The following is a 20,970-nucleotide window of genomic DNA, read 5'->3' as shown; positions in this document are numbered from 1 at the left end:
ATGGCATACTTGTAGAGATAGAGGATAGCTTTTGGGAATCTTCTCTCTCTTTCCACCTATGGGTCCTGGGGGTCAAATTCATGTCATCAGGCTTGGCAGCAAGCACCCTTACCCAGGGACTCATATCCATGTATGTCCTGCCCCACACGGAGCTGTACACAGGGTCTCATGTAATGTGTAACAGAGGATGCTCTTGAACTTCTGAGAGCTCCGGTACATTTGTTCATCACTTATGCCCAATTTAGGAAGTGCTGGAATTTGAACCCAGGGCCTCGTACATGCTAGGCTAGTAATCTACCAACCGAGCTACATCCCCAGCTCAGTCTTTCTAGCTTTGTAACTGTAAGAGCCCAACTTGGATTTTCTGCTACTTGGTCTCTAGCCTCTTCCTGGGGTCCTTGCCTCAGTGTTCCCTTACACATCTCCCACTACTCAGTCTGCAGTCTGTGTGGGGCATGCTGTTCCTGCCCTCGCCCATCACAACAGTGAATATTTCTTCTTGGAACTTTTTCTATAACTGCAAATTAATGATCATTTGTGTAGCTTTGTAGTTAGTCTCTTCTTTGTCTTGTAGACTTAAATCTCTCTGAGGTTGGAGCTGTCTTTGTTGCTGTATGCATGCATATTACTTGGCAGGTGTATACTCTGAGTAGATGTTGACAGTGGGTCAGTATGTTTCTGAAACCGAGATCCTTCCATTCTATTACTCCTGTGTAGAGAACAGACTGATCTGACAAGGGCGATAGGTGGCTAGGGTGGTAGATCCGTTTCAGAGGGGATGTTCTTTGGGCCCCAACTCTAAAGGCCTCATCTGACTTCACAGGCTTCCTTTATTCCTAAGCAATCTTTTTTTTTTTCTTCAAGGCAAGGTTTCTCTGTAGGTTTGGTGTCTGTCCTGGAACTCATTCGGTAAACCAGGCTGACCTTGAATTCACAGAGATCCACCTGTCTCTGTCTCCCAAGTCGTGGGATTAAAGGCGTCATCCTGAGCAATCCTATCCAGCCCCAGTGTGTCTGTAATCAGCTACTTTCTCAGGACTTTCTCGTCTCATCTTAGAACAGACGAGCTCCTTGCCTGTGTGGCACCTACCTAGAATGTCCTAATGAAGGCATCTGGGTTTTTCTCTGTGATGTCTTTCTAGGATTCATTTCTTCACCAAAGCTCTTGGTGGATGTTGGCCATCATTGTGTTGTTTGCAAATGTGTTTAAGTGTCTTTTCTTTTGACTCATAGCTCTTTGAGGGCACTGGCTTAGTCCACTGGACTTGAATATCTCCGGTACAGGACTCAACAGAGTATTTGCAAAAACCAACCAAACAAAACAGTCCAGACAGGAGAAGGAGGAGAATATGGAATGCAGCCTTCTGTTTTCCTGGGGTGGAAGAGAGTGGAGGTGTGTGTGCTGTGTGAAGGGTGGGCAGATGGTGATGGCACACACTCAATAAAGGATTATATTTTAATTTGGAAAGCACTTTAGAAACTTAAAGTGCTTTGCCTAAGTGCTGACTGCTATTAGTGTCTCCTTTTTATTAGGAAAAAGGACATGATTTTTCTCTTTTATCTTCAGGCTTGTCCAACTTCTGAGAGTCAAACTTAGCAAAATGCCTGCCCCTCACTGAGGACTAGTTACATGCCAGGTTCAAAGCTTTGGACTTGAAACACAGAATTCTGCTTTGCAGACTGGCTCTGACACCCCTGAGGGAATTAGCCCTAACAGCTCAGTATCAGGAAAGGGGGTGGGAAAGGCAGGGTCGGTCATTTGACATAGTTCAAGCTCAGTCCCCAGCCCCTCCTCTCTCCATCTAGGCTTGGGTGAGAAGAATAAGAACTTACACTGTTTAGGGGATAAGAGAACAATCCAGTGGTTATCAAAAAACCCACTTGTTATGTAATATGAAGGGCAGAGAAAGAAAGAGTTGAGAAGGAATGGCCCTAGGGAGAGTTGGGTTTTTTCCTGTTGTCATCAGAGCTGATGAGACCTACAGTTGCTGGACCCAGTGGTTTTAGAGTGGTCAGAAGCCAGGTCAGAGGGGAGTCTGTGCAGCAGTAGCAGGGGGGATTCTGGTGTAGGAGACAGAGACTCACATGGGTCTTCCAAGCATCTTAGAGAGCCTTGCTGGTTTGAAGGAAAGCTACTCACCTCCCTTCCCCCAGTGGTGACAACTTGATGTTACAGGTTCAGGTAGAAGCTCTAGAAGTCTCAGCTGAGCTATGTGGCTGTGCCTCTCTGTGTGGGCTCTTTCCTGAGCAGCCACAACCTGGAATCCTGATCTCAGTCGGATTATCTCTGTCAGCCCTGGATGCTGAAGGTTCTGCCCATGGCAGTGGCACTGGGAGGTGAAACTGGCTCAGCCTGTTAATGTCCTGCAGTCTCCATCTCCTAATCTGGTCCTAATCCGGAGGTAACTAAGATGGGGGTGGGGGAACTACAGTGAGCCTACTGCCTTAACTGGATTTCCATACCTCCTGTTGTTAATTATAGAGATGTAATAATGTGATTAGTGCACGATTAAAAAAAATCCCTGATATGATTACCATGGATTTAATATCACATGATATATCATTATATCGTTATACAGTGACAGATGTAATTGAAATACACTTATTGGAGCCGGGGGTGGTGTTTCATTCAATCCCCAGCACCCCAGGGAGGAAAGGGCTGGCTAAAAAGAAGCAGTGAGAGAGGAAATTGTAATGAAAACAAAGAAAACTCACAATGTAGCTCTCACTCCAAGGCAGGTGGCTCCTGCTGACCTATTTGCCTTAGACAATGGCAGTGCACAGGTAGCTCTGGACAGGTAGCCTCTTCTGCAGGGGTCCAGGCAGCATAACTCAGGAGCATCTTATCTTGTTCCCTTCCCATAAACTTTGATGTCCCCAAGTCCCCTCTGACGCTGCAAGTTACTCCACCTGAAAATCCTCAGGACCCTAACGGTATCAAACTGAACTGGCAAGTTGTCTTTCCATCCTTGGACCTTCAGTACCAAATGCTGTGGAACATAGACCTTTGGTACAACCCCTGCCTTTGCTGTGGTGGTGCTCTAGCACACAAGAGGTATCTGTCAAGCACATGAAGAAGCTAATTATTCCACTTAAGTTCCGTTGATGGGCAGAGGTGGAGGCAGCTGCAAGGCCCCTGACATGCGTTGTTGGTAAGCCAGAGAGCACAGTGCACCAGCAGAGCTTCCAGCTAGGCGTGGGAAGGTTGAGTTCCTGTTGCCTGACACAAGAGCCCATTCTATTGCCACTGTACACTTGCTGGCCATGCTTCTTTTGGGCCCAGTGAATGGAATGGGGCTCCCCATAGCTGAAGAAAAGCTACTTCTCAGGAAAGGAGAAGGGAGGCAGGAGTTGTTTTCACACAGTCAGTTCCAAGAGTGGCTAAAGGATTGCCATTCCGCTGGGTAAGAAGAGAGATGGTTCTTGAAGGATACTGGGTAGGTGAGAGTTGCAGCCTCCTGCTTTCCTTCCCCTGCTTTCCCTCCTCTTCTCTTGGAGCATCAGTAGATAACAGTATAGCCATTGCTCTTAGGAGTCTCCAGATTGGCAGATTGGTAAAGACTTCTAATGTCATAGGTGCTGTTCAGACTGTAGGTGGATTTAGAGTCAGGATGAGTCAGGAAAGACTAAAGGGAGGCACTTTTGAGTTGAGTGTTGAAATAGAAAGGAAAAGCAAGCAAAGGCAGAGGGCATCCTGGGGGGGGGGGTGCTTATCCTTGCTTGAGTAAGCATGAGACACAAAGCAGCAATCACAGGACTTGGTGACAGTAAAGAAGATAATGGGATTCAGGCTGACTCTTAATTTTTGGCTTAGCAGACCAGTTTGGTGGGCTACACTGTGTTTAAGAACTCAGGAGAAGGAATAGCTTGGATAAATGTTGAACTATGTTCTAAACATACATGTGTGAAGTTCACATGGAAAGGGTAAGTAAGTAACATGTGTCTGGCATTTAGGTAGCAGTAAGAAATACAATGTGGAAGGTAGACAGGTTGAAGACAAAGGAATTGAGGGAATCCCTAAAGGAGAGTGACAGCAACTAAGAAAGCTAGGAAAGGAGAACAGAATGTATCATGTGCTAGATGGCCAGCTGCAGAGGACACTGCGGGAGTGTGAGGACCAGGGCAGAGCTAGGGGAACCGAGAGCCGAATGTCAGGGAGAGCACAGGGGAAAGGGTTCTACAGATGGAGTGCTGAAGACAGCAAGGAACCTACAGTTATCCATGAGCAGTGGCAGCAAGGTGAGGATTGCTGGCCTTAGCAGGAGCTGAGTACCATAGCAGCAATGGAAAGTAATCGCAGGGAGCTTGGGAATGGTGGGCAGGGCAGTGGAAGTGAGGGGAGACCATTTGGAGAAATTTAATTGTTAGCAGATGGGCTCTAGATGAATAGGAATGTGGAATAAATCAGGACTTTAAAAAAAAGAAAAAGGATAGCAAGGAGCCTGGTTTCATTTCAACATCTTATATACTAACTCAATCCTCCCAGTAGCTCAGTGGAATTGAAGCTGTTACCATCTTTCAGAGAGGAAATTGGGACTCAGAGAAGTTCTGTCAATATAGTAGAGATTTAAACAAATGCTTCAAAATAAAGGGGAAGGAGCTAATAAATGATTAGGCTAAGGATTTCTTCTTTTACAATTTTGTTTATATATATATACATGCACATACATGTATGTATGTGAATATATGTATGTATGTTGGCCACATTCCCCCATTACTGTCATCCCCATCCCACTCCCTCTGGACCCCTTCTTTCCAGTAGGCCCCCCTCCTACTCTCCTATTACTTGAAGCTGCAGATTTAGAAAAAAATGGAGCAAGAACCTGAGGAGGTGGGAACAGTTGACAAGCAAAACTCGAGTATGGGACTGATGGTGGGCAAGAAGTGGTGTGTGTGTTCCTGTTAGAGCTAGAGGCCAAGGGGCAGGTAGGAAGAACCAGCCTCCTTTTAAGTGTGGAGCATATACTTGAAGGAGTTCTGCCGGTGGCTTTCATTCTTTTTGTGAAAATAGGAAAGAGGGTTTGGGGTGCTATGGAGTGTGTGCTAAGATAGTGATCTTGGATCCATAGTGACCACTTCCTACATAGAAATGGGACTTTTTGTAAATACTTAGCTTAAGAGCAATGTGGCAAAACATTGTTGTTGGGTGTTTTCAGGAAAGGTGTGTAAGACAAGCAGTTGGGGGAGTTGAAGATTGGGAAATGGATAGTTGAAATAATAGAGTCAAGGTTCCAGGCCTACTAGAAAGGGGCTCTCGAAGCCAGAAGGAATGGACAGACTGCAGGTGGAGTGGCAAAGAGAGAGACTACAAAACCTCTAGGCATCTGAGGCCAGAAGAATCTATCAAGATGAGAGTTCAGAAAGGAAGCATTTCTGGTGATGATGAGGTCCAAGTTATGACTGGGGAAAGATGGAAGGAGGCAGAAGTAGCTCATTGTAGAATGTCGTTAATGAGAATCAGGAGTCAATAAATTGAAAGGCAAATTTTCTAGACTGTGTTACTCTGTAGATATTGAAGTTACCCAAAGTGGTGATCATTTGGGATAAAGTCCCACAGGGAGAGAATAGTCTAGAAGCTACAGGAAAGAACAATTTGAAGATACCTGCAGAGTATTTCCAGAAAAGAGTAGGTAGTAGATTTTCAGTTATTACCCCCTCCTAATCATCCCTAAGTTTAATGGTCCTAACAACAAGTTCTAGAAAGTTTATTTATGTGAAATCACGGGCTCTCATGTGGCTGTCATCTAACTCTGATCTGGCACTCTGTTTGGAGCAGCTGGGGGCTGGCTGGCACCTCCCTTTTTATCCCATCTCATGGCTTCTCTGTGTGGCCTTCCTGAGGATTATTTTGAGCTTCCTCACTGCTTGGCTGTCCTAGGACAGTCTCTGTACTTGATGTGGCTGTCCTGGAATTGTCTCATTACTTGATAGCAGTTCAGGGCCTGGACAAGAATTCCAGCAACTGGGGTGGAATCTGCCTAAGCATTTCTGCAGTAGCCTTGTAAGTGACAGCATTTCTGCACTGCGGTGGAAATAGTCAGATACCCATCCTGTTTCCAAAGGATAGGAGGAGACATAAACTTTTGGTGATGGGATGGGAGATAATACGACTGTCTTTGGAAAACATAATTTTCTACAATTGGCGTTAGGCTGAACCTGTAAAAGATGAGAGTAGTATTCTTAAAGGTGGGGTACATTTTGGATGATGACACCACAAGTATCCGGGGACAGCGATGAAAGTGGGTGTGCCTGGGTGGCCACAGGTGCACATAGAGAATGTGTTATCTCTTTTTGTAGTACAGATAACTGTGTTTCAGAAACATTTAGTAAGTCACTCAAGGTTATAGTGCTAACGTGCGGACCCAGGAGTTGAGGGCACATTAGAGCTCTGAATGCAATGGCTTTCTGCAGGGCACGGGCTGCTGGCTATGCCCAAGTACACATGGCGCATACCCAATCTGTGTTTACTTGTGGCCTGGATACTCAGCTCTCTGGCTAAGTCTGGTTACGGCCAGCAGTGTATCATAGTGGTAGAATACTCGACTAGCATTCAGGTTTCCAGTTTCAGTGTCTCTGGTTCAATCTCTTATGCCTTAAATAAAGAAGACAAGTTGACCATTTAGGTAATGTTTGCATCTGTCCAACTCTCATACTGAGGAACCACACCTTCACCTTCCTCTCTGGTAGGTGTTAAGACGGTAGCAGGCTGGATTTAGTCTCTAGTCTTGGGAAAGGGCTCACCAGTCTTGGGTCTGCAGGGTGACAAGTCATCCAGAAGTATCAAAGGCCTGCTCTTCTCCTTGTCAGCAGAGAACTGATATGTTGGTACATGGTGGTCTGGAAGTTACTGAGTAGTCTATGTTTGTCTGCAACCCCCTTCCTGCCCTGTCCACCCGCTGTAGGTAGTGTATGGGTGGGCAGGGACACCAGAGCAGCTGTTGATGCCTCTTCTCTCCTCTCTGAAGGATCTGATGCTGCTGCCGTTGAGGGCTACTTCATCTATTAAACCCAATACACTTGTCGCAGCTGCTAAGCCCCCGTAAGCCGCCGGGCGCCGTGTTTGTGATGGGACTGACAGTGCATGGAGGAGGCTGATTATACACGATTCCATTTCGCGGGCCCAGCAATGTAATTTCACAGGGCGATCAGCGTTTGCATGTAATAGCAGGCTGTGCTGAGGTGTCAGAATATTAAAGGCGCTAATGGCAAAGCTCCCTGTTACACAGGGGGCCACCCGCCGCGCCTACAGCAGGGCTGTGCAGCAGGCCCGTCGCAGATGGCTGGCCACTAAGCTAATGGGGCAGCAGCCAAGGCGGGCAGAGCCACAAGAGGGGAAAGCCAGCCGGGAACAGCTCGGCACCTGCTTCCCTGCGCATGGAAATTACAGCGGCCCAGGGGAAGGGAAATGTGCGTGCCTGCCTGACAGGGTAGGGTGGGTTGGTTCAGTGGGTACAGCATCTTTCAATCCAGCTCCACCTGTCCTCCTGGCTCAGTGTTTGAGAGCCTGTCATGGACAGAACTTAGAAGTCATCTTCCTTTCCTTAGTAGTCATCCTTCCACCTGCTCCACCCTCTGGCTGGGAACCCCAAGAATTGGGTGCTAACTGCGCAGCTGGGCAGGTGGGCCTTGATGGCTGATGGGGATGCAGCGACCGTTGGCAAACAGCTCGTGCACAAGGGCTTGGAGAGAGCTCTTAAAGCAGATTCTTGTCCCACACTGATCAAGATTAAGAAGCTTCTAGGCCCTTGCCCCTTCCCCACAGGTTGAAGGGAGGGAGCAAGAAGAGGGAGCTCCTCCCCACCCCTGCTGTTCCTCTTTGTCTTGGCTGCAGTGTTCCCTATAGGCTGTACTCAGACTTTCCAGTACCACTCCTCCAGGAGGCTTTCCTAGCCTCCTCCAGCCTCACACAGGTCTCAGCCTCCTGCTCTGACATCCTCAACTCTCCAGCCAGAGTTCTTACAACATAACTTGTATACCTTGCCCTGAGCGGAACTCCTGGAAGAGCTCTGCTAAGGTTGTTTACAGATGCAGTCTCTATAGGAGGATGGCAGGATGGGCAGTCACTGGAGGAAATGGCTGATATATATTCCTGATACATATTGTCCTGGATTGGGGGGGGGGGACTTCAAAAGGGAGTACCAAGGTGCAGAGGGATAGCAGAAGTGAGGTCCAGAGTACACGGGGATGGGACACAGGTTGCATTGCTAGAAGAGCCTCTTATGTGTGTTTCCTGTGACTGTGACTGCTAGCTAAAATGACAGAGTTGTTTTGTTTTGTTTTCTTGCTGGGGGTGGGGGCAGATTTGAGGTGCTGTGCCTAGGCTGCTTCTGTGAGGCTGGTGGCCATGTCAGAAGGTTAAGCTCTGGGGGAGATGTGCAAGTGTTCTCAGCAGGGGCAGCAGGAGGAATCCCAGGCTGAAGGAGAGCAGTTTTAATTAACCGTTTTTAATATCATTTTGGACTTTGGCTGGTATATGAAGGCCCCGCTGGAAGCAGCATTTGTAAAAATTAAATCCCTCTTATTAGGAGCTTGGCAGACCCATGTGCACATGCCACCCCCTCCTCCTGGCCCATACCCCCTGAGGAAGTGCTGGATGAGGCCGTGTCTCAGCAGCAATTGGTTATCATGCCTTATCTAGGACTATGAAGCTGTGCAGCATGACACCACAGCCACAGTGGAGACGCCCATTCATCTCACCCTTGCTCTGACAAGCTACACTGCCCTTCCTGAAAGGCATCCGTCAGGCGGGACCAGGCTGCACCTTGCTTGCTACTTCTCTCCCGCTTAAGGCTCTGGCTTGCCCTGGTCCAGCCTGGCCCTCAACCCCCCTTTTACACATCCTAGCCTGGGAAGATCTTGGGGAGTCATAATTACAGTAATAATCTAATCATGGTGACGTATGGGGCAAGCATCTAATGTTATCTGAAGTGGTCTTGCCGCTTAGCTGTGATAAGGCTCAGGATGACGTGCAGATAACGTTAGCGTGCCCTATCCCTGAGCCACAAGCAGAGTGGAGGGGCCGCCACAGCCCTGCCGCCCGCCGCTTTAAGCCGGGAAGCGGCAGCACCTGCTAATGCAAGTGTTTAATATTTGATGGGCTGGGATAAAGCGGGATCACCTTCGAATTGAATTGAGTGTCAGCCGAGAATCTATTACTGAAATTCGGGTGTGATTTGACAGCAAAGTAGACGATGTTATTCTTCACTAGTTACTGCAATCTTCTCCCCGACATCACTTAAATATTTTTTTCTTTGCTTGAGTAAACACACATTATCCTTCTTTTTTCCCCCTTCCTTCCCTTTTTCCTTTTTCAAGGGGGAAAAAAAAAACCCATCCAGCTCGCCTTCTCCAGGCTGATAGAGTAGATTGTTATTTCTTTATTTGTCCTATTAAATGGAATTTCTGATCGTTTAATCCGGCCTTTGTAAGTGATTTTAAAGTACTTGAAAGGCAGCCGCCACTGCTCTCTGGCCCACTGCGCTCCAGCCTCAGCTGGCCATGCTCAGCAGTTCCCCCAGCTGTGCCCACCCACTGACTGTGCCCCTTCTCTGTCTGTCTGCTTCCTCTTGCTGCCTGTAGCCCCTTGTTGCCCACATCCTGGTTCTGCCAGCATGCTCTTTCCCAAACCCATCCTTGAGTCCCACACTCAGCCTCCGATAGCTGTGACCTAGGAGAAGGTAGACAAGGGTTGGCTGGAGTTGCGCTTTGGCTCGTCCCACTGTGGTCAAGGAAAATGGTTTTGGAAAGAACTAAGCTTTAAATTGCATTGGCTCCTAGTTCTTCTAGTGTCCGTGGGCTAGGTTCCTAAAGCAGGAAATGAAAGAAACTGGCCCTCTGCCTTCCTAGCCCCTGGGCCCTGGCACAGATACTGTCCACCCGCCTTCCCCCCACACACACACAGAGGCACAGACACATCTTGTTTCTGGCCCTAGGCTGGGTCTTTTCCTCGTGTGAGAGTTGCTGGGCCCAGAAGTAGATGGATATGGCAGTGCTTATCTAAGCATGGCTAGCATGCACTTTGGTTCTGTCACCAGGCCCAACTCACCCAAGTTGTATCCCATTGCCACTGTCACACATGCTGTCACCTTCTGCCATTAGAAGAAGGTCAGCTTGGTGTTTAGTGACTTCTTATCTGAGGCAAAGGGATAGGGATAGTTAAATGTTTGATTTGATTTCAGGCCTGCTGGCAGAAGCCCAGGACTTATTTTTTATTTATTTATTTATTTATTTTTGGCATGCTAAGAAGGAAGAAATCCCCCTCAACCACATAATGGAGGTCTAATCCATATAGCTCAAAGTCACTTTCTTCTGGGCCTCAGTTTCCTCATCTGTGACTTTAGGCCTGACATGCCAGTGAGGGAAGATGCTTCTGGTCCTGTCCCCAGAGAGGGATGGCAGATTCTGTCCTGCCACGTGTTCCCCACAGATGGAAGTTGCTGGAGGCCAGATGGTGCGATAGAGGATAGGGGGAGCAATGGAACTGCTGGGGACCTGAGCAGATCGATGCCCCCAGCACTTCCTTCCCCAACCCCAGGAAAACAATTAAGTACAGATCAATGGGTAGCCGCTTTGAATATGCATAAGTGAGCACTTGACCTTCAACAGAACACACACACACACACACACACACACACACACACACCACCCTGTGCTCCCCTCACGTGAGTTGCTTGAGTTGACCTGATGACCTTACTCCCCTTTCATTGAGCTCCCGCACTGCACGCACAGCCTTTCACAGCCTTTCCTGTTCAGAATCAAAAGCAACTCGACCGCAGGCATGGTGACCGCAGGCATGGTGTTGGCCAGTCCCTGTTTCATCTATCCTGTCTGTGGAATGAGATTTGCAATCACTGATCTCCCGGACTCTACCTGAGAACACTTTGTGACAGTAATATCAAGGAAGGGAGCCCAGCACAGTTGTGTTCTTGATGGGAATCTGTGGAGGGTGGAGGGTGTGTGGTGAAGGAGATGCTGCGATGAGGGGAGGACCTTAGCAAGCCAGACTTGTAGAGAAGAGCCCTGCAAGGGCTCCCAGGAAGGATGGCAGATGCTGAAGGGGAAAGCCCAGGAGGAAGAAGACTTTGGAGAAGAAAGGGGTTTTTATGGTTGGAGGGGAACCTCAGTGGAAAAGGGACATGGTAAGGGACTCTAATGAGGTGGTATTACAAGTCCCTGAGGGGAAGAAGTGGGGACTAGGGGAGACTTGGTGAGTGGGATTTGCTCAGTGGGCCAGGGCCTCTGTTAACAACTCTTGCCTCCTGTCTTCCAGGCTTACAGCTTCGCCATGGGCTGCTGGCCCAAGAATGGACTACTAGACATGAACAAGGGTCTCAGCCTGCAACACATAGGCCGGCCCCACAGCGGCATTGGTCAGTCCCTCCACAAATCCCCCTGGCAGTTCTGTCAGTCCCCTGCCCGCATGCCTCAGTCCCCTGGCAAACAGGGTCTCCATGTATCATTCAGTACTGCACCCTTATGGACGGCTCTCACCATTGGCTGGGGGAGGAGGGGAGGGAGGGCAGATTGGAGCAATTGGAAAGGACCTCTCGAAACATTTCAGAGGAGACTGGAATATAGGCTTTGGGTGAGTCACAGGTGGCCTTAGATTCAAAATGCTGTCCCTTGTCCCTATTGCCTGTATCCCTAGTGGGCAGTGTCTTCAGGGATATGGGTATATGTCAGCTTATCCACCCCCCCTGTGGAGCTGGAGAAGGCTGTTTAATATTGTTTCAAGTCTGTGGCCACTAAACTGGACGATCAATGGGAGTTAAGGAGATGAATTATTTAAACCTCACCAGCTTTTAATTAGTCTAGGTCCTTCTGACCGATGACTTCGTCCACAGGGTATTGACTCCCCTGCAGGAGCAGCAGCCTCTACTGAGCAGTGCCTGGGTTGGGAGGGGCCACTTGGGGTAACAGGTGGGGTTAACACTTGGGGATTTCTGCTTGGGAGAAACTGGAATGGCCGCAGTTCCACATAGTTGGCAGCTCTGTGAGCTTTTGTATATCAGTGTGAATATGTGTCTGTGTATGACATCTTGTGTGTATATCTGTATGATTCATTATAAGGTGTCCATCCTTGTATATGTCTGCCCAACAAGTACATCCATGTTTATTTGAGAGCATGTGTGTCTGATCATGGAAACAACTGCCAACCTGTGTGTGTATCTGCCGGAAGAAAGTCTCTTTCTGTGTCTCTTATTTTGTATGTATGTGTGCAGATGCTTCCAAGGAACACAGATGACCAGCTGTAGGCGTTGTTCTAGGGATGAAGCCAGGGTGATCCAGGGTGGCATTATGACCTTATTAGAACCATATTACTTTTGGCAAGGTGTCACTGGTAGGGGCTAGCGACATCAGAATTGTAGTTGGTCCCAGCCACTTGCTACAAATTTGCTCTTTACCCATTCCACATCTGTCAGTGCCCAGTTGGTGCTGAACATCCTGAGGAGGCACAGAGCCTGAAATGCACACTTGACTGCCAGGTGTACAACTGGTGTGGCAGAAACATCTGGATTGCCATCAGGGAGATTTCCCTGTTCTTCTCATTTGCCTGGGCAGCTCCTACATCATCTACACTGTAGTGATTCCTGGGATGCCCTTTATCAGTCCTAAGGAGCAGGGGGAGAAGCCTGGGGCTCTGGGGTACCCTGTCGTAACTGCTGTTCTTTGCTGTGATGAATCTTGAGGGTTCAGCAGGAAATCCACTATGTAAAAACACTTGAGGTGGAATCCTTGAAGGGTAAATACATTTTCTAGGTAGAAAAACAAAGGAGTAGTACTTAGGCAGAGAAAGTGTATGTACAAAGAATGCCTGAAGACCTGAAAGTGTATTAGGAAGACAAGTTTAGACATCTGCAACTAATACCCTAAGCCTGGAATAGAAAGTTTAGTTTAATAAACAGCTAGATGCAGAGCCTTGAGTGCTTGGTTAGAAGCTGATTCTTCCCTCCCCGAAGTAAGGTTTAGAGGGGATGTTGGAAGATGAAAGAATGATGTGATCAGAGCTCTGATTCAGAATCAGTGCAGCGGTTCGTGCTGCACAGAGCTAGCTCTTAGTATTTGCTCAGTAAAATCTTGCAGCTGGATGGATGAAAAGCTAGTGACTAAATGAATCAGTGGAAGAGGGCTGGAACCCGGAGAGGCTCAGGAGATAGGACCATTGAGAAGGCATGCGTTCATTCAAGGAAGGAGGACTAGCAGCAGTGAAGTCCGATGGCTGCTTGGTTAGAACAACAGGACTATGGTAGGCATCTCCCACAGCCTTGACCTAAGTGTCCTGCTTCTGTATGTCTGGAGTAGGGTATATCTGTGAGGGGTATAGCTCCCTCTTGCCAGTCTTTGTTGCCTCTTGAGGCTCTGTGATCCCTCCCTTGTCTGTTCTCCTGGGGTAGGACTCCTAGGGTGGCCTGGTCTTTAAAGAACATTTTTTTTCTCTCTGGCCCAGTGGGGCAGCTCACAGCTCTGAGTAACAGTGAAGCCAGAAATAGCTCTGGCTTTACTGTGCAAAACCCTGAGCCATCAACTGAGGGTAGGGCTGCCAGCTCCTTGAAGAAACCAGTGAGCAGCCCAGGGAAAGGCCTGTGTGAGACCCATCTCAAGGTAGATGCTCAGAAAGCTCCCTCTCTATCGCTTTGCCAGTGTCAGAGGTTGCCAGGGCACTGACCCTTCTTGGCACTTAGTCTCTGCATCTGAATGAAGAGGGCAGCCCTGCCAGCTCCTGGCTAGCTCTGAGGTGTGGGTGAGGGTGTTTAGAAGGGAGGGAGGATAGAGGGCATTAATTGGGCTGGGAGAGGCAGGGAGGGGAGGCGTGGGTTTTGAGCAGTGAGGTTAATGGCCCTCGCACCAAAGAGACAGCTTTAATGAGCTTCAGCTGGCGGTGCCCCGAGTTACTGTGCGTGCTAAAAGGGTCGCGCTGTAAGAGTTTGATGTGGACTGCTTCCCAGCCCTGAGGTCAGGGGTCATCTCCTGTCACTGGCCACTCAGGCTGGTCCTCAGTGACATGGTGCTAATTAACTGTATGAGGAGCTGCCAGGCTGGAGTAGGGAATGGTATGCATATTGTTGAGTGGGGGGTGAGGCAGCATTGGGTGAGGCTGGACAAGAATTGTGCAGGTCCCACTTAGCCATCTCCAGGCTCTGATTGGTTCTTCCACAGTGCCATGGTGATATGACATTGGTGATATGGAGGTGCTCAGTACAAGGAGGCAGATTGGCTGAAGGGGTGGGGTGACAGGAAGAGGACAGGGAGATAGACTGTGGATGGGGGGATGGCCAGTCAAGTGTGTATCTTGAGGTGTCTAAAGGAAGGGACTTGGTCTGACATGAGTTTTGAGAGTGGTCTGCTGGTTTGTGTGGGGAAGACTGAGGGAGAGTCCGCAGGGCAGGGAGGCCAAAAGAAAGGCATGAAGAGAGAGCCAGGGCAGTACTGAGAATGGGGGCAAGGAACCAGGTGAAACTTCCTTTTAGTCATTACCTGCGTACCTTCATCTACTGTGTGTCAAGAATTGTGACAGTGAATTGGTATCGATGCCATGGTTCCTGGTACCCACAGATGTTTCAGGTCGACTTTTGAGCTTGGCACTGGAGACAGAAGGAGATGGCAGTTCAGGAGTGGCTAAGGTAGGGTCTAGAGATGCTAGAACACTGGGCAGAAAGGCGTTCAAGGTTTGTGAGCAAGACATTTTAGCAGGATCGGGGTGGCTTTGTCTTTGGGAGCCTGATGTACAAGCTAGGGCTATAGTGGCAGAGCTGCTAACTTCTAACACTGTGTGGCTCTGTCAGGAACCCCAGTTAGCTTGTCTCCAAGACAGGACGGCCTCACAACTGTTGAGTGGTCTGACTTTCTTTCATTTCATCAGAGGGTCAACAACGTGTTCCTTTTGTTTTACATAAACTAATTTTCATAACAGTCATATGAAGGTAGGCATCACTTTCCCTTCTTAGAGATGAAGAAACAGAAGCTCAGTTGAATGACTAGCTTAAGGTCCCACAGCCAGGTGGACTAAGGATCTAGGATTTAAATAAATACCTAAGGACACAGCCCAGCTTCTCAATTCCTGCGCCTTTTTAGTATTGAACTTTGTTATTGCTTTAACTTAAAAACAAACAGAACCAAACAAAAAAAAAAAAAAAAAAAAAAAAAAACCTGGGTTCTGGGAATCAAACTCAGATGCTCGTGCTTGAGAGAAAGCACCTCAGCCACTATCTTCTAGCCCAGCCTGGACACTCACTTTTCCTAGTTTCCTTAAAGTCATGTGACCCTTATGGGTCTTCACAAGCTTGGGCAGCAACAGCTGAAGAAAGGAAGGCCGGAAGGCAGGCCCTGCCTTCTGTCAGACCTGTTGAAGCCACTTTGCCCTGAAGCTAGGGCACTGCACCTGCTGACCTCTGGCCTCCTTGAGTTCTTACTCTGATTGCAGTTTGCTCTCTCCCTCTTGGCCCAGGGAGTCTCACCCATCTTCCAGGCCCTCACATTAGGAGTATGCAGATTATCCTGATATCATTTGTGTAGGCAATAACTGGGTCCTTTCGGCTAGGGATGCAACTCAGTAGAGCGCTTGTCTAGTATGAACAAGGCCCTGGGTTCAATCTGTAGCGACTCACACCCATGTACACGCATAAACGCATACATACACACAAAGCCTGAGTCCTCCATACTGGGCTCTCTGCAGCAGAACCTGGGTCCCTTCCTTCTTTTCTTTCTGAAATCTGCACAGCAAACATCAGTCAAACCTGCTGTTGTGACAGCCGCAGACTGCTGCAACAACTCTTGATACCCAGCTGGGTGGTCCTGCCCTGTGATCTTAGCCTCTCTGCTCTGAGACGGGGGAGGGTCCTGCTGAGGCTCATGGCACAGGTGGCATGGCCAGAGACCAAATGGACTCTCAGGAGCTTGCTGCCTAGCAGATTGGCGGTGGGGGGGGGGGAGGATGTCCCCCTGTCGGGAGAAGTACTAGCCTGTGGTCTCCCCCACATGAGTGGGGTGTCTATCAGAGTCCAGTCAGAATGTATTAGCTCTGTGGCATGGATCTCATTAGTGCCCGTGAGAGGTGTCACTGCAGGAGAATCGTAGGCTCAGGGAGACGCTTGTACCAAAAGGAAGAAAGGACAGTGACAGCCTTTTCTCTGCCGCCAAGCTCACTGGGCCTCTCGCCCTCCTCCTCGTGGGGAGGGGGGTGCTGGCTAATGAGCTCAGCTGCAGTATAGCTTTGGCTTCCCCTCCTTGAAGTTTCCCAGGTCTCTGTGAAGACCTCAGGCCCCGGATTAGCACACAGGGACACCAGCCCCTCCTCTTGCCCAGCAGGGAGTTCCTTCTGATCACCCTGCTCTACCACAGGAAAGGAAATGGGGGGAGGCTAAGGTGGGGGAGGGGTGTTGCACCCCTGGGAATGCATCTCTTAGCAGTGACCATGTCCCCTCTCTACAGAGAACTCTTGGTGAGTAGAGCTGCAGTCTTTGCCTCCCTTTCCACCACAGTGCCTGCCCTGACAGTGTTCTTTTTCCTACCCTGAGCCCCTCCCAGGACAGGGAAAATGTAAGGACTGTGGCCTAGGAGTCTGCAGGTAATATGTGGGCCCAGTGCACACAGCTTTCTGGCTGAGCTAGAGGGATCTAGAATCAGTAGAAGCCCAGTATCTAGGCTCCAGATGACCTAAGGGTCATGAAATTATTGGTATTAGACCCCTGTAGATTTTGATGTCCCTCTTCTTATCTGTCCTCAAACATGTCTCATTGCTACTACCATTATTACTGTTTTGGTTTTGGCTGCCTTTCCTGCTGGGAGGGCCAGCTTCGTGTTCAAAAGGAAACAACTAGAGTATCTCTCCCCAGACTTTCCCCTGCCCATCTCCTTTCTGCTGTGGCCTTGAGAAAGTGAAGATTCAGAAAGTGGTTGGCCATAAGGGATCGTTATCCAGGTGCCAACAGGGTCTACACTTCCTACTGGATGGTCCCTCGGAGTGAGGGATACTGGCAATTTCCTCCTTGAGCAAGACCCCCGCTGGGGCCCCTAGAGGATATATGTGTGTTGGAACTGGTTTTTGCCACTGATTCATGCTGTAGTCTTCAATGACAGTCCCAGGTAGAAAAATTGGATAGCTAGATGGGTGAGTTGATGGGTGAAGGAAGGTTCTAGTGTGTGCACATATGTGTTCTGTGTGGGTGATGATGCAGTGAGAGTACAATCTTTGTTCCCTACCTTCTTAGCCCCAGGCTGGCTTGGCCTCCCCTTGTCTCTCTCTGTATCTCCTGTCAGACCATCGCAGACGTAAATGACAAAGAAATCAGAAAGACAGATCAATGCTGGCCAAATTAGCACTTGCAGATAGACTGTGTGGGGATGTCAGCGCCCTGACCCCTGGTGATCTTGGAGCCTTCACCGCTGATATTATGCAAATTGCATCCATCTGGCAGGACCTGTGCGTGCTTGCTGCTCCTACTCAGAAGAGTAATGGGCTGGGGGTGGGCGGGAATGTTGGCGCAAGAGTCAGTGGAGTGCCTGTGTTTGTGAGAGCGTGTGTGTGTGTGTGTGTGTGTGTGTGTGTGTGTGTGTGTGTGTGTGTGTGTGTGTGTGTGTGTGTGTGTGTGTGTGGTGCCCACCAAGCACTAGGCGGTGATTGAGTGATTGACAGGGCAGATAAGGGGCTGCATTGGATTCCTTTGGGCTAGGGGATTAGGAACAGCTACAGATGGGAGATAACTGGACTTCATTGCAGTTTATTTTCCTCCTTATCCCTCTCCCCACCTTCACTCCCTGAAAAATACAATCTCTGTAGTTTGCGTTTTCATCAATATTTGCAAGTCATTACCACTGGTTTAAGGTGAGAGACAATGTCAGGGCCCAGAACAGACAAGCCCCTCCCTCTCCAAGTCCTGAATGGGTCCTGGACCCTGAGAATTAATCTTAAGAACTTCTTACATAGTCTCCCTCCAGCCCATCGTACTCAGGTGACAACCCCATTCCTCATGACTTGCCTCATCTGACCCCCCCCACACACACCCGCGCCCCAATCCTAAGGCATTCTTTAAGGTGAGGTCCTGCCCCTCACCTTGGAGCCGTTATGTGACAATCCCCTGCCCCCACTTTTAGACTACAATTTAGGTTTTCTTGCCCTTGGCATTGGGTGGGTACCCTCAGACAGCTTTCACTCTGCTACAGGAATATTTGTGAGGAAACTGAGTCTCAAAAGATTGTCGCTCCCCTCAGGCTGCCTAATGAGAAAACAAGAAAGCTAGAATTTATAGATCTCATCTATAGAAGTTGAGCGCCACCCCACCTCCACACTGCATACATTGCCACAGCTGGATTCACTGAATTAACTATATCATGGGCAGTGGGCAGATGAGTTTCTTCAGATCCCAGTCTGTGCACATAGACTCAGACCTAGTCTCTGACCCCCTGCCAAGCTGATCTCCCCATTCTAGGCTAAGGGGATAAAAGCCAAATAGGTCCTGTCCATGGAGACTTGTGTGTCTGAGATAGACTAGTACACGAAGGACACAAGATAGAATGTACCCAGCAACTGAGCCAGCCAGGAGTCTGTCATAACATGTGACACTAGACCCTGTAGCCTAAGGACAGGGCTGATACGTCTTTGGCCAGCTAGGGTATATCTGTTATAGAGGTCCCTCCAAAATTGGATCCCTGCTGTACCCTCCCACCAGGCAGGGTTTGGAGCTAGGAGTGCTGGGGACATGTCCGAGGACATGTGTGCAAGGGGAACTTGTCCTAATGAGGAGAACATGGCTGCTAGTTAGGCAAGGGGCGGGCAGGAGCTGCAGAGCTGATTGAAGGCAGGGGCAGGGGTCAGACAATTAGGCCCAGATCCGGCTGTTTGATGTGAGTTCTGAGGCCTCAAAGCCTCCCTTCAGCTGGCTCCCTCCACTCCCTCCTCTCCCTCCTCTTTTCTTTCTTCTTCTGCCCAAAGGCAGGGAGGATGGAAACGCTTACACTCACTGTTACTATATTAAACCCTGTGTCAGGCCAGCAGGGCCCCAGGACTCCTGCCCACAGGGGGCACTCTAAGCCCCCAGGAGGCTCCTAGGACCTTAGAGGGAGCATGTGGACAGAGGCCAAGCCTAGACCAGTGGAGCCCTAGAGAAGAGAAACACCAGTTAGGAGGTAGGAGAGTGAATGGGGCTGCCCATTGGGAAATGGGCTCTAAGCTGTTAAGGCCATGTCCTATGCCAGCTTTTGCCCATCACCACCTATAGCCACTTAGTTATTTCTGTCCTGTCCTGGGGCTGGGGGTGAGAACGCGGCTCACCTGTGCATATACATGGTCATTCACATCTAAGCAGTCACTCCTAACCCCTCATGGGTAAGATAAAGACACATAGTCTAATAGTACTATCATCCTGGCAACCCAAAAGCAGAGTCTCCTCTACCCCAGTTGTCATAGCCACACATGCCATCACAAGGCTCCATGCTTTAGTCATACCCACAGGGTCTCTCGCACAGAGCCCTAGGAGCCAAATCCCACCCGCAGGATAATTGGGAACAGCAGTTGGGGGGGGGGAGGAGTAACCAGGCTTTTCTAGTTCCTCACTCCTAGGAAATAACAGAGCTGGTACTGACCACAGAGAAGAAGCCAGATTGTGGGGCCAGTGGAGAAAGGGAGGGTGGGAGTAGAGATAAATGTTAGCTCATTTCTTCCGTAATTAGTTACTCCCTCATCCCCGCGTTGTAATTGTGAACAAGCTGTAATGTTTAATTAGTCTGTAAATGAAACCCCAATTTCATAATGGTCTGGCTGACAGAGCTAAGTGAGCAGGAGAGTGAGCAGAGGAGAGCCAACAGAGGGCCTAGAGTTAGCGGTGGATGCAGTGGGGTCACCTCTTTTGACCCCAGTCTGTAATCCTAGCAAGGATCATGCTCACCATTAGATTTGACCTCCCTGTCCTCCCTAATTCTCCTAGGGAACCTGTGCTTTAGTGTCAGGAACCTCAAGATCTGGTCTTACACACCCAAGAAAGCCAGGATTGGCTTGGGCCCCTCCCCTTCCAGCCAACTGCCAAGCAGATTCCAGCAGCGTTCATACTGTGCTGACACCTCAGGCCAGTCCTTTTTGGAGGTGCCATCACTGCAGCCTGTGGTGAGCTGGAGATGCCGCAGGGGGGAGCCCCAGGCACCACTGCTGCCTCATTGGTGTCTCTCCCCATCTCCCCCACAACATCCTTACCACTGCATGTGCCCCCGCCCTGCCTGCCACGGCCATAAATCTCAATTTACGAGGGCAGCTCTGGTGGGGGAGGGAGGCAGCTTTGCTAATGACGGTTCCTCAGCCGGATTTTTCATGTTGCACAGTCATAAATTTTTAAGAACAGCATGGGCAGCACGTTAGCAAGTTATCGAAGCTGCCTCCAAGCTGGCTGCCCAGCTCTGAGAAAGCAGAGATAGGCCAAGCAGAGCAAAGGAGACATTTGCGGTTGGGGTACAGGGAGCCAGGGGCTGAGTCTGAAGGTTGCAAAGGAGGCTGGCCAAGCCACCAGGCTAAGTTTAGTATGGGCCCTCAAACAGGTCAGGGTAAGCCAGAGCAGTGAGATCCAAGGAGCTCCAGGGTGGGATCAGGAGTGTGGGTACACAGACCATGCATGGCATTCGGAGCTGCTGATGGATGCCTCTGCTCCAAGACTTGACACTATGATGTACGGGGAGCCTGGAGACATATGGATTTTCCAAGTGGCCACTTTGAATAGAATTACAAACCCTGAGCATGTGCACAGTGAGGCCCATGCATTCACAGAGCTGTGCTTGCTTCATAAGCCAGTGGCTTTTAGCATTGTTCTCAGGAGGTAGGGCCCTTGATCATCAAGAGAGATCTCTAGGGAAATATCCACAGAGACAGTGTTTGTCATATGTTGAAGAGGCCAAACCCATTCAGGTTGAGGCTTGTCTTTTCCAGTTTGAGTGGTCCTGGGCAGGTCTTTTTTGTCATCAGAACTTTTGTTTGTTCCTCCTTGGGGTTGA

General features: G+C 49.3%; 1 protein-coding gene across 6 annotated transcripts in view; it reads left to right on the top strand.

The window, feature by feature from the left end:
• Positions 1-20,970, top strand: part of Eri3 (ERI1 exoribonuclease family member 3) — a 130,003-nt gene that overhangs the window by 92,635 nt on the left and 16,398 nt on the right. For 5 of the 6 annotated variants that reach the window (XM_038332635.1, XM_038332633.1, XM_038332631.1 and 2 more), the window contains one exon: positions 11,270-11,369. The exons of the other annotated variant lie outside the window; for it this stretch is intronic. In XM_038332635.1, the coding sequence (XP_038188563.1) occupies positions 11,270-11,369 (100 nt within the window). The remainder of the gene's footprint in view (positions 1-11,269; positions 11,370-20,970) is intronic. 6 annotated transcript variants of the gene reach the window in all.

This window comes from Arvicola amphibius, chromosome 6 (assembly GCF_903992535.2).
Source record: "Arvicola amphibius chromosome 6, mArvAmp1.2, whole genome shotgun sequence".
NCBI classification, from domain to species: Eukaryota; Metazoa; Chordata; class Mammalia; order Rodentia; family Cricetidae; genus Arvicola; species Arvicola amphibius.
The sequence above is the reverse complement of the archived record's forward strand: the minus strand, read 5'-3'. Positions and strand labels throughout refer to the sequence as shown.